Raw genomic sequence first — 14,428 nt, 5'->3', positions numbered from 1 at the left:
CTTTTCCTTTTATTTATTTTATTTTATATTAGAATAACTTATTTAATTAAATTCAATATAAGAATAACTTGGTGAAATATTGTTGGGAGGGACACGTAAAATTAGAAGCTGCTAAGAGTGAAAACAGAGGATAAGCTACGGAGTGAGGAGCAGTTTGCCACGTTTCCTTTTTAGGAAAATGGATTGTTTTTCTTTCTTTCTTTTTAAAAATTAATACTTTTTTTATGTTGAAGTAAATATAAATTATATTTGTCAAAAACATTATTAAAAGCATTGCTTTTGATAATTCAATTTTTTATAATAATTAATGTTTATTTAAAACTTAAATTTGAAGTTAAACAAAATTTCATTTTTATACTATTAAAATACTCATATTTTATATTATAAAATATTCATTAGTAAATAGTTATCTTTTATAAAGCTAACCCCATTCCTATTCTCATTTATCAAAAATAATATTCTAACATTATAATATTTAATTTTAATTTTAAATATTCTTAAATATTAAATATTATAAAATTTAAAATTTAATTTTGTTAAGGTCTTGTTTGTAAATCATTGAAAAGATTAAATTAACTAAAATTTTTAACTTTTAATTGATTTATTATTTTTTACACGTTTTGATAATTTAAATTAGAACAATTTGATAGAATTTTTTTCCTATAAAAGGTGTAGAAAATAATAAGTAGATAAGACTTAATTATCACTTAATAGAAAATAATTTAATTTAATTTAATATTAAATTATCTTACAAAAATGTTATGTTTAAAATTTAATTTTGTTTAGAATAAGGTGAAATGTTTAAAATTAAGGAATAAATATAGTATATATATTTTTCATTGTTTAAATTTTATATTTATCAAATAATCTAATTATATTCCGTAATTAATTTTAAATAATATATTAAATAATTTTAAATACTTATTTTTTCATCACTTAATTTTTATGTTTATCAAACATTATTTTTAAAAAGAAATTATTATTTTCATTAATCAATGAATCAATATTTTTCATAGGTATTTTTTTTTTTTTGGCGAAACCGCAACCTAAATATTATTTATCTAATTATACTTATCACTGAACATTACAATTATTGTTGCAAGTTGAAGATGTTTAATCGAATAATATTAAAAAAGAATTATATATAATTTAAGAATGGTATAAAAGATTATAGAGATAAGGAAGTAATTATTATTATTTACATGAACCATAAAACCGACTGGATTCATTTGGAAGTACTTGTATAATACAAAATAGGATAGGAGATATGGACAAAGATAAGCACATAAACACTATATGAAATATGAAAACTTACATAACTTGAATTAGTAATAAGTGAACGGCGGATAATGTGTTGTTTTACATCAACTATTTACATTTTCAATTTTATACAACATAAATTTTTTTATTTTTTTTTTTTTGGAAAATAACCAACTTTGTCAATAATTACCCACATTGTACGGGAATGTGATTTCTAAATTGGAGTCCGTAATCATCATGAAAATAAATAAGGTTTTTGATAATGAAATTAACGGGCTATAATGCAAACACTATCATTATTTTTATGTTTGAATTTTTTTTTTTTTTTTTTGGACTATAATATACCTTACATAATAATTATTTATTTTAAAATATTTTTAATTAATAGTTATAGATAAATAAGAAATTTCATTTAATTTTACTATTTTTAGTTACAATTATAATTACAATAAATTAATATAGTTTGAATATTACATACTCCATCTTTGCGATGAAGTATAAGATTATTCATAATAATAATATCTCATATATGATCAAACTTCAACATAAACTTCAAAGTTTCCCAAACTTCTTTCCTAATAATTATTGGTTTTTTTTTAACAATCAAATATATAATTAATTTTATTGAATTTTAAGGGTGTGATTGAATTAGCATTACAAGTCAACTCGGCATCACTTCAATAAAGGAAATTACTAAAACAACCTTAAATATTTTAGATAAGTTATATTATTCGAAAGTATTTTTACATTTTCATTATTTAAAAAAATACCAAAAATTACAAATGTTAAAGTGTGAACTCATGCCACCAACATCTATAAAATATTTTATTTACCATTTTAATTAACCAAAGCTCTATTTTAATATTTTTATGTTGGTGTTACAAGTCAACTCGACACCAACTAGTTAAAGAAATTAATAACCTTACATATTTTAGATAAGTTATCTTATTATAATGGTACTTTTGTCCTTTATATTATTGTTAGGTCAAAGTTATATATTTTATTCTTTACTGAATATCATTTAAAAAATCATAATTGTGTTTTAAATATGTGGTTTCTATACATTTACGCGTGTGATAGAATTATTAGTAATGTTACCAAAAAAAGAAATAGACCTAAAATTTAGGGTGCGTGATAAAATATTGAATGATGATTTAGAGTATATAATGTATTCATACATCATAGTTTTACATACTTCATACAAAGATGGAGCAATGATGACGATTCATTAACGATTGTGGATTATACATATATACATACATACATATACATACATATATGTTGTCTCCTAACCTGGCTTTCACTTGTAGGAATAACATGGGAAGTATATAAAATCTATATACTGTGTATTTATTTAAGCAATATAATCTTTAACCACTATTGGGAAGATATACAAAGTTGCAAGCAAAAGCTGGGTTGAATTGAAACTCACATGAAGATGAAGTCACCTTATTCTTAACTTTCCCACCACTCTTTTCTCTCTCTCTCTCTCTCTCTTCTAACCTATTAAAAACACACACATATAATATTTATTATAGGCTTAATACCACTTTTGGCTCTTATAATATACCTAACTATCACTTTAGTACATTTTTTTTATCAAATTGGCCCTTATACTTTCATTTTGTATTCCATGTTATCCGATTTATTTTATTTTTTTAAAAAAGTTAATCAACCAATAACACGTTGCCACGTATAAAGGAAAGTTAAAAATATAATAGACATTATTAAAATTCAAAAAATCATTAAAAATCCTTAAAGCTTAGAAATCTATAAAAGAAACTAAATTAAATCATAATATATTTCTCAAAACTACAAAAAGAAATTTTAAAATTTATAATTATGCAAAACTTAAAAATTAAAAATTTCATAAAATTTTAAAAATTAATTTGTTTGAAATTTTAAGATTTTTTAATAGAAAATTTAAGGCTTCCATGTTCTTTTTTAAAATTTCAAGAAATTTTGAGTTTTTTCATGTCCTAGTGTTTGATTGGATGAGGTGTTCTTTTTAATGGAAAATATAAATAGGGTACCGAGTTACATAGAATGAAAATACAAGGGTCAAATTGATAAAAAAAGATAGTACATGTATTAAAGTGATCATTCGGCTAGAGTATGGTGCTCAAAAGAGGCATTAAGATTATATTATATTATCTCACACGTCCATGACGTGAATGAAAAAAAGTTTATATTCGTATAAAAATTAAATGAAGTTTTAATTGAAGTAATGAAGTTGAAGGCTTAAATATTAGATAAATTATTTGATACAAAGGCGGTGGAGTTATTTAGCTCTACAAGCAAGGTTGATAGATCGTCAAGTGTCCTTAACCTCATTTATAGAGTAAAAATTGTATCATATAATATTCCTTAAATATTTTGGTGTTAGGTTCAAATCTTATTATATATAGGTTTAATTAATTTTATATAAAATTATATAATAAAAAACCGTGGTAACAATATACTTAAAAAGTAATTTTCTTTCTAGTAATTAAACAATTAAATTGGAACTTGATTGATGTGTGATACTAATTTTCGCAATATAGTATTATATATTAGAATATTATATTTATATATTTTAAATTTATCTGTATTCAGGAAGAGTTGATTATTTTAATTTATTAATTTTAAAGTAAAAATCATAAAAAAAGGAGAAGAATAAATCTAATTTTATTTTTAGTTTTAGTGTTGGAGGCAACGGAAAAGGAGTTTGACAGGAAGAGAGAAAAGAAATAAAAGAAAAGGAAACAAAAAATGGTGGGAAGGAAGAAGAAGGGAAAAAAGTGGGTCCAGAGGTTTTTGTTTTTTTTAATATTTTAACTTGATAAATGAATAAAAAAGAGAAAAAAAAAATGGTGCGGTGCACGTCAGGTTGAGCGAGCCCTAGTCCTCCTCCATTGGAAGTGGGTTCCACGGCATAACCCATCTTTTCTTTCTTTTTCTAACAAAGACAAAAGCTTATTGATAGAAAAAGGGACTACAATTAGCTCCAAAGCAATGCTTTTTTGGTTCCATTCAATCGTTTCGCCGCGTCCATTGCATATGCTATGGATCACACGTTTGGTTTTTTTTTTCTCCCCCCTTTTTTCTTTCATTGGATAACTCAACTCATTTACACCTCAATCAAAAGGGCTATTATGCATTTCCTTCTCTTCTGTAAAACTAAAAATATTCTAGGATGAGATAAAAATATGCTTAAGTCAGTGTCATCCCTGTTTTTGTTTTATTTATTCACCATAATTTTATTTAAGCCCATGATATTTAAATACAAATTTTCCAATAATATTCACTTCATAATTTAAATTTAATCCAAATATTAAAAAAATGTTTTCTTCCAGCTACTTTGATGAAAAAAAAGTTTTGTTGATGTAAACTTTTGCAAATGTTACCGTTCACATTAACTATAGGTTTTAATTGAAAATATATTTTATCTTTAAAAAAGAGAGTAGTTTTTGTACTCTTCTTTCATAAAATAAAATCCAATTTTATACATGCATTGTTTATTTTGAATTTCAGGTTTAAAATTAAAAATTATTTTCTTCAAAATACATATTTTTTAAAATTTCATGATGAATTTTAGATATATTCATGGATTAAGTAAGGTCAATTTGATGTATGATATTTCTATACCTCATGTATGCCTAAGCCTAGTGCAATCCAAAATATAGGCTTAAAATTTTGTTAAGCTTATTCCGATTAATAAATAACCAATTAAAATTCATTTTAGATATTTTCATATTATTTTTAATTTAATATATAACGCGTTTTTGATAAATCATTAAAAATAAAAAAATTTATCCTTTAATATTTTCAATGTGTTTGATAATCATTTTACAATAAATTGTCCTTTTTAAATGAGATATTTAAATTACCATATTTAATTTTTATCCAAACAAAATAATATAAAAAATTTTGAAATGACAAAATGAAAACCACATCAATGTTATAATATACATTTATTAGTAAAATAAATAATAATACATCGTTAAAATTTATAAAATAAATCCATTAAGAGTTTATTTTAAATGAGGTGCCACTGTCTAATTTATATTTATAGACAATAATACACTAGCGTAGTTCATAAAGTTTTAATTCCATTAAGTAGTTCTTAATTCATACTTATAAACTCCAATTAGGCAAATTCTAAGAAAATATTAAATAATTCAAAAAAACTTTATTAAAAAACATCCTTTTTTTTTCACTTAAAGCTTGGATTTATAAGTTGTTTTCATTCAAACCAAATTGATTAGATGAAAGCAAACGACGACAAATACTAAGAACCTTTAACTAAAATTGGAAGCATCATTTATACAAAAAAAAAAAAAAATACATACTTTCCTTCGGCCTAAGGGAGAGGGAAAAAAAGGGCCGCTGTAAAACTATTTCACTTTGAAAATAACTCTCCCAGCCCACACAACATCAAAATACACGTATCGCTAAAATTTCATATATCATAACAGAAGACCAAATTATCTCTCTCAAGCTTGAAAAATTGGATTTGGTCATCGGAAACTTATTTACCTTTGGCACCATAAATTCGGGACCTGAATATACAAAAAGCCTCGGAACTAAAATTATATAATCATCCAAACCTTTATTCTTTAACTGCAATCAATTATATCTTCAAACATATGCTTCCACACAATTTAAGCTCAATCGAGGGTTTGATTGGGTAAAAATAGATGTTTTGAGGCACAAACTGGTTGCAATAAAACCACAAGGGTTTAGATGATTATTTAATTTGGATGAAATTGAAATGGTGGTTGATGTCATGTTAGTTATTAGAGGAAAGCAGTGAAAATCACCATGAGCTTTACAATTTCGTTGTTATGCTGGATGGTAATTGATTTAGTTGTAATATGTGTGTTCTCAGGCTACATTCTTTCACCTGCTCATTAGAACAGTTAGGTTAAAAAATGCATTTATAACAGCAATCCCTCTAATAAAAATATAAATAAGATATTTACCTGCATAGCTGCAATTGTTGATACAAGTTCTTGGCAGTGGTCAAGTAAAGCAATCTCATTTGAACTTATATGTCGAAGTTCTCCCATCAAAGAGTTGACGTCTGCAATCTATCAACCGAAAAAATAAATTTAAAAAAAAAAACGAAAAGAAAAGATAAAAGCATGAAATGACAAACGAAATTTGATAAAAATAAAGGGGAAAATGGATAAAAACCAAAATTGTCATTAAAGGAAGTGAGCTGATTTAATATGTCAGTAGTAAGAGTTCCTATGTCAGTGGTAAGTTCCATTGTCATCCTCAACCCAAAGCAAGATGCATAATTTGATGCGTCGTTTTTTAATACTTACAGAATTTATTGAAAAAACAAGCTGCTGAAACTAGCATCAAATCAATCTGTTCAGTGGCTGTAGTTACAGTCTTAACTAATGACCATCCAATTGACTCGAAAGATCAAGCGAGTTCTAAGGCTTATGCTTTTATGCTTATAACACGAACAATATTTCACATTGTGGCACTCTATTAACTTCTTAAGACTGGTTACATGCATTTCTAACAATACAAATCAGTTTCTGGTTCCTTTAGTCAGGCAAGAAAATATTCTGAGTAAAAACAGGACAACAGGAGAAGCAAAGAACAAGTAAAAACTGACAGGTAATCTGATAATGTTAGCTGTATTATGAATGCTTATTTAAACTACCTTGGGGTTGATGAAAACAGCACCACCCATGGTATAACCTAATCATTCAAAAAGATTAGGAAGCAAACTAAGGCCAGAAGACTTAAACCTATACCTTTATACAAACGCAGACTCATGAGATCATCATAATTCTTTCTGTCATAGCTAAGCTTTAAAACTATATTTGATCATTAAATGTAAGAAAATCTCTATCCATTTTAAATACAGGGCATAATACCCCAAAAAAAAAACAAATTAGTAGATGAAAGAACTAAGAAGTACTCAACCTTCATGTTTCTGTCAAAGAAATAAGACCAGTAGCAATATTTTACTATTATTTTAATTTTTGTTGGTTGCAGCTTGTCGAAAACTAGTTCTTACGAAAAGAAGATGTTTGCACTTTGTGCTTAAAATATGGACAATGGAAACTTAAAATTTGCAAATAACAATTACATGGGAAGGGAGAGACGAAACAGAGGCTATGGATGAAAGAAACAAGGAAAAACTTACCTTAGAAAACAATGAGCAGATGTAGGATGAAATTGCCTGCATTACGTCCACAGCTGAACATATAGCATCCTTCAATTTTGGGACTTCGGCCTGTGCAAATGAAGAGAAAACCAAAATGTTTCCTTTTAAGACCAAAACATGCTAACTCACAAGCTACCACAGAATACCAAGGAAGAAAATTACCCTTGCCCCAGCAACAACTGGAAGGCGGAGTGTGCTTGCCATCAAAGCTTCGGTAGCTGCAGACAATGAACTGCAATAATCATGGTCTACAACGTCCCATTCATCCAAAAGCATCATCTGCACTCATCAATAAAACAAAAAGCAGTCAAAATGTGAAAGAGTATAGGATTGCATGAATTGAATTTCTTCAGATAAGGAGCAACTTGAAAGTAAATTCATTCAACTTTCAATTTCAAGGAAAATTGATGAGAAGAGAGAAAAAGGGATGGGGGAGGAGAGATAGAGCGGGACAGAGAGATATACAGTTTGAAATGTAATGGAAGAGGTAGACAATGAGAAATTAGCGGAAATCAAGTTTAGATCAGCAAAATGAAGTAAGAATCAAGTCAACAAGATAAAATTCCACAATGGAGAGATGGTTCTTACTTGCCCCTTTAGGATGGAAATCAGCTTCAACTTTTGCTTCAGCAGCTGTAACTCAGTTCTTTTGGCTCTAACAGATTCTCGAAGTTTTGAGGTAGTTATCCATGCACCACAGAGACTTTTCTGTTTCAATGGAACATGACAACAAAAAGGATTTTTTTTCATCAGATATTAATAATTTAAGTAGCCTCAGAAACAATAGGACAGTTAAATGAAGGCCCTTAGAGACACATTGCAAAACGATAACTGAAACTAATGTTAATCACATCAACTGTTAAAAAATGAAAACTCTGAATGGAACTCTTATTTCCCCTGCTTCTTCCTTCTCAGGATGAATCATTCAATCACCGTGTTTCTATAGCAAATATAATCTGCAAACTCTGCTTGCTTCTGTTTGATCAAATTGTTCCAAATACTATAGATGCCCTCTTTGACTCATTCCTTAAACCAAAAAAGTCAGAAACTAATAAGCCAGCTTCTTCCTATCAAACATTCAACTTTCTAAATTTATTCTTGATTTGAGATTAAAGTATACGGAACTCAGTGTCTCTTAGGTTCCCTTGATATGCAAAGCAGGCATGCAGTCTCATTTCACACCATTCTAGTATCGTCTATAAAATATTTGTATAAGGATATCCATTTACACAGCCGAAGTAAGAATTTCTAATGGAAAAGCTGTTTACAAAGGGGAAGAAGAACTTGTTGGAAGAATTCAAAACGCCAACCCCACATGTTAATAATCCAATCCTTCAGCGAAACTTCAGCTTCTCTCCCTTAACGTGATCAATTTTAAGCTACAAAACAACTCTCACAGACTGCTTGCAGGCAATAAGGAAACTGCTTCTATACCATAAAAGCAATTTTGTTTGCCAGCATCTTCCCGAGTATCTGGTCAAAAGTTCTGAATAATCCAGGCAATAGAAGCAAGACAAGTTCCATGCAGCCAAGATACATTTGCAGGAATTAAATATATCTTGTAGTCATGATCTGTGTAACTCGCCATCCAAATTACAAAGTAAACTTAGCCATAATACTTTACTGTTGATGGCATGCAACATTGCTGTGAGTTTTACCTCTAAATAAAATATTAACGGAAAACTCAAGCACACCAACACTAGAAAGCGTAATAGATAAATCATGAAAATAGAATGGTGAACGCAACATGAGAACAATTCAGAGGTAATTCTTAAAGCCATACCTCTGCATTAGACTTCTGGGAAGACATAGCAGCATCTGCTCTAGCATTAACAAAACGCCATTGCAACAGCCTATTATGAAGTAGCCTCAAAAAATGAGCATCCCAAGCCTTATTCTCCCCAATCTTACCCATCTTAAGAACATCACCATTAAAGCTCAAAATTGATGGAGTATTTACCAAATTATTAGCCAATCCACTCCTCACTCTAGAGGGACTCATTCCCCTCAAAGGAGACGAAGTAGTGGAGGCCCCAAGCTTACTTGGTGATGCAGGCCGAATTGATCCACGAACTGGCGATAACTGTCCCCTGCTATTCACTACACCTTTCGGAGATGATGAAGGACTATCAATGCCGAACTTGTCCGGTGCAATTATCTTAGAGGGAGCCATATTTTTCTTAGAAACCGGCGAAAGAGGATCGGACCTGCGTAACCGACTATTAGCCTCTTGCCAAAACCGGGCTGGGACAATTATCCCCCGAGGCCCACGCTTACCGTCTCCGTTACCATTACAAGAACCTTCTGGAGCTCCTGAAGTACTTCCAGAGGAAACACTTTCAGTATCCGAAGCCGAGGGATCGCATTGAGCCTCAGATCCAAGGGCAGTAACGGCCGTTGAATCCCTATTATCAATCATGGAATTTTGTAGTGCCCTAACTACATTTCCGTTAACAGATCCGTTTAGCCTCTTCCTCTCGTCGGTGCAATCCACCTTTTGACTCATCGAATTTGGTTTCCTGAAGCTCGCCGGCAACCGCTCTGTGTTTGAATTCTCCGTTTGATCTGTTCCTCTACCCGGTGTCGTTGTGATCGCCGTTGGTTTTCGCTTCTCCGGCGTGCCTTTCCTTGCCGCGCTTGGAGATAGAGCCGGTTTAGCTTTATTAAATTGATAGGGAAACAAATCTCCCTGAAACGAGACAGATAAGCTTCTCGTCGAAGTGAAGAGCAACTTCTGAGCAGCGGATAATTCGCCATTATTGTTACCGTCACTACTTCTCAAATTCATAGAATTGTTAGGCCGCGGCGTCACCGCCTGTCTCCGCTCCACGGATTGCGACCGCTTGATAGCTGATGGAGTCGTTGACGTCGAAACAAACGGTGATGGACACCGTTTGCTAGCAGCCGCTAAAGAAGACGAGGATGATATAGAAGAATTTGAGGAGGATGACGGTGTGGACAAATAACGAGAAGTGACTTCACGGAACTTTTGACGGCGTGGAGCGATGGCATTGTCGGGGTCGGAAGGCAATAAAGGAGGCCGTGAGGGGATTTGGTGTTGGCCGTGTGGCTGTGTTACTCCTCCGCGATGTTTGGGGTTGACCGCTGCGGACACTGTCGCTACCATTGGTGTGCACTCACAAAATTGAATCCTCACAATCTCACAGATTATTAACCTCACTCTTCTCCAAAACCCTATAAACCCTCCTGAAAATCTAACATCAAAGGAGAAAAAAAAGAAAGAAAGAAAGAAAAATCAGAGTTTAGAGTTAATTAAATATAAATCCTAGCTTAACAGAATTTTCCTTGTTTTAAGCCTGTAAATGACCGTTGGCGACGAACGAGAGCTTGAGAGGAAAAGCGAGAATGAAAGAAGGGAATGAGCACAGTTTAGGCTAAATTTGAGTGCATAACGTTAAGTCGTACTCGGGTTTGCTTTTTTTTTTTCTTCTTCTTCTTAAATCTCTTTTTCAAAATTGAAGGGAGAGGATTGGACTCGCGAAGCGGGGTGGGAGGATTGAGACGCGCGAGGATGAGGGGGCAACGTGTATGGATGAGGGTAATATTGGAAAATAATGTACACGTGGAGGCGAGTAGTAGTAGGGATATTTTTAGCTGAAAAGGAGAGGAATAAGAGGATGTTGAGGAGAGGAGGGTGAAATATTCAGAGAGACGTTACGCTAATGCTAACGACGCTCGAATTTAAATTCTTTTAAGAGAACGTTGAATTATTGTTATTATTATTATTACATGGCTGTTTTAAAGATTTTGGTAACACTCCCAAACCCTTCAACCTTTCAACTAGTGATAAAGGACATTTGTTAATATTTTATGAAATATATCGAATTATAAAATTATTATTGAATATATTGTATTATTCAATTTGATTCATTTGGGTTTTATTTTTGCCAATGGTATGTACATATTGCTAAATTGTTATCATTATAAAATTTATTTTCAGACTAGTTCAATTCTTTTTAACATTAATCTAAATATTCATTAAAAATATTAATTAAAATATATTGATACAAAAGTTCATCAAAATATTTCATTTGATTATAAACTTTTATTTTTACAAAAAGTAAATCTTACATTTAATATAATATTATTATAATTAATATATTAATTACCCTACTGTAGATAAATAAGAAAAACTATTGTTCTTGTAAGAATACAAGGCTGTTGTGCCTTATGTCTTGGAACCGTTTATTTTGTAAAAGTTGAAAATTAATTAGATTTTTTTGAGTTTAGGGATAAAATTTATAATTTATAAGTAAAGTGAATTTGTCATAAAATAAAAATCATCCTTAAAATTTTATATTTTTCGATAAAAACGGGAGAGGTAACCCTAAACAATTAACTAACAACTAATCTAGAAAAGACAACATCAGTCGCATATGTCGTTAACAAGTTAAGACATCCTGCGATGGTTCATTGTAAACATTCAAGATCCTACCAAGCAATACACCCTTTTAGCAAGTTAATCCACAACAAAAAAATTTCCCCTTAGGAATATATCGTAAGTGCCAATACCAATCTTAATACCAATGCTACTCTTAATACTATTTGGAGTGTAATAATATTTACTCAAGATAATCTTCGCAAACCAAGCTTAGTAATGTTATACAGAAATATCGTTGATATTTGTATGATTTGCTAATTATTTGTGATATTTCATGTCTTATTTATGTTCTTCATTATATCAATTATACTTGTAGAAGCCCAAATTGCCCGGGCCCAATTATATGAAAACCCAACCAAACCTCTAAACCCACTAAAACCCTTAACCCATGACCCATTTACATCTACCCAAACCCAATTCAAAAGCCCATTAAGCCCCCCAAAAAAAAACCTAACCCAAAAAAAAAACAAAGAAAAAAAAAGAAAAAGAAAAACCTACCCCAAAAAAAAAAAAAGAAGAAAAAAGAAAAACCTAACAAAAAAAGATAAAAAACCTAGCCACCTAACCACTTTCCCACTTGCCCCATTTTTCCTCCCATTGTCTACCACCACCACCTACAAAATAGAAAAAAAGAAAAGAAAATCATGTAAAGATGGCTATAAAAGCCATTCAAAATCATGTAAAAGAGAAAGGAGGGATTTTACAAAGATTGAAAAGGAAAAACACAAAATCCTTCAAATTTTGAACACACAAAAAAACATCATAAAAAGGTTGCATTTTTTCTTTTTTCCTCTTCTTTCGAATCTTTTTCTTTCTTTTTGTGTTATTATTTTTCTTTCTTTATATATACATATATTGATTTTACCTTTTCCGCCACTGTGGGCGGTGGTTGGCAGCCATGACGGTGGCGGTCGACGATCGACCGGTGAACGACCCCTTTGGCGGATTTCCTTTCCCCCTCCTTCTCTCTTCTTTCCCCTTCTTTTTTTAGGTATTTTATATATATTATGTATATATTTTTAATGCCATTAGTTATATATTTCTTATGTATATATTCTTAAATACTATTATATATACATATATATATTTTTAAATACCATATTATGTATATATTATTATTATAAATTATTACTATTGCTAGTATTATTATAACTATTATTATATTAGTGTATATTTTATGTACATATGTGTATATATATATATATTTGTACATATCATTATTTTATATTATTGTTGTAAATTTTTATGTATATATTTTTATGTACGTTTCCTAATATTTTCTTTTATTGTAGATATTATTATTATTATTATTATTATTATTATTACATACTTTTATTATATGCATATATATATATGTATTTTTATGTACATATTATTATTTTATATTATTATTACCAAATATATCATTTTTCCTATTTTATTATTAGTACATGATTTGTTTTTATTTTGTAAATATCATTATTATTGTTATTCTAATATTCTAGTATTCCATGTTAATATTTTTTCATTAATGATATCATTTTTTTTCGTCCTTTATCTATTTTTAATTTCTCACTTTAGGAATATTTTTCTCATGTTTTAATTAATTTCAAAAATAAGGCAATGTACCGATTTAATATTAAGCCATCGATTTCATCGCTATGTTGGGTGAAATTAAATCGGCTTGTGTTAAAAAAAGGACACCCTTTCTAAAAAATCGAAAACTAAAATTCTCATTTTTCAATCGGATCACGATTAAATATTATATTGAACTCGTATTTTGAAAATCAAGTCAACACATGTTTATGAGATACCAATTTTGGGCGTCGCGAGGTGCTAATACCTTCCTCGCAGAATCGACTCCGAACCCCAATTTTTCTCTGGACTTTCACGTAGACCTAAATTTGGCCTTATTTTTATTTTAAAATAATTTTATTAGGTGTCCGATCACACCTATAAAAAGGATCGGTGGCGACTCCTTTGTTAATAAAATCGAAAGTTGGTTTTCAAGTGTTTAATAAATCGCCACAATTAGCGACCAAGCGAAACTAAAAATTTTTTACGTCGCACATTGGCGACTCCACTGGGGACCCTTTTGAGAGTCGAGTCGAATTAAACTCGCGTTGTCAAAACTTTCAAAGTTCCTTGTTCAAATTAACATTTACTCGTGATCTTCAAATTTTTTGTTTTAAAAAAAAATCATGCATTTGCATCGTGTTGTATATATTCTAACTTGTTTTATCCGGTTGTTTTTCGGCTTTAAATTTTTGTGATTTTAGTTTGGTTTAGTTTTTTAAATAAAATGTAAAGTTTTGCAACTTTCTCCCCACACACCGTGCACGTGCATTTTTGTTGCATAACATGAGCTCTCTACCCGGGCTCCATCCGTTTAAGTGAAAGTAAACGCTACGCCTTCGTGAGTTAACTCGTCCCTCCGCAAAGGCTAGTGAATACTTTCGGGTTACATATGACTTATGCTTTCGTGAGTTAACTTGTCCCTCCGCATAGGCATAAGTAAATGCAATCCCTCGAATTGAACTCGTGAGCTGTGATAGACTATGACCGAGGCTCGTGCTAATCTTAGCGAGATGATAGTACGGCAATTCGAGTACCTA

General features: G+C 30.3%; 1 protein-coding gene across 1 annotated transcript; it reads right to left on the bottom strand.

Annotated features, from left to right (window-relative positions):
- Positions 1-5,539: 5,539 nt before the first annotated feature.
- On the bottom strand, positions 5,540-10,960 carry LOC108450492 (QWRF motif-containing protein 2-like). Its single transcript, XM_017748143.2, has 6 exons — positions 9,216-10,960; positions 8,021-8,140; positions 7,595-7,711; positions 7,412-7,501; positions 6,225-6,332; positions 5,540-6,145 (listed from the first exon to the last, which is right to left on the bottom strand). Exons 1-6 carry the CDS (start codon positions 10,557-10,559, stop codon positions 6,071-6,073), a joined length of 1,854 nt encoding a protein of 617 aa, XP_017603632.1. The 5' UTR covers positions 10,560-10,960; the 3' UTR covers positions 5,540-6,070.
- Between the last annotated feature and the right edge of the window lie 3,468 nt (positions 10,961-14,428).

The sequence above is a fragment of the Gossypium arboreum genome, chromosome 5 (genome assembly GCF_025698485.1).
Source record: "Gossypium arboreum isolate Shixiya-1 chromosome 5, ASM2569848v2, whole genome shotgun sequence".
Taxonomy (NCBI): Eukaryota; Viridiplantae; Streptophyta; class Magnoliopsida; order Malvales; family Malvaceae; genus Gossypium; species Gossypium arboreum.
The sequence above is the reverse complement of the archived record's forward strand: the minus strand, read 5'-3'. Positions and strand labels throughout refer to the sequence as shown.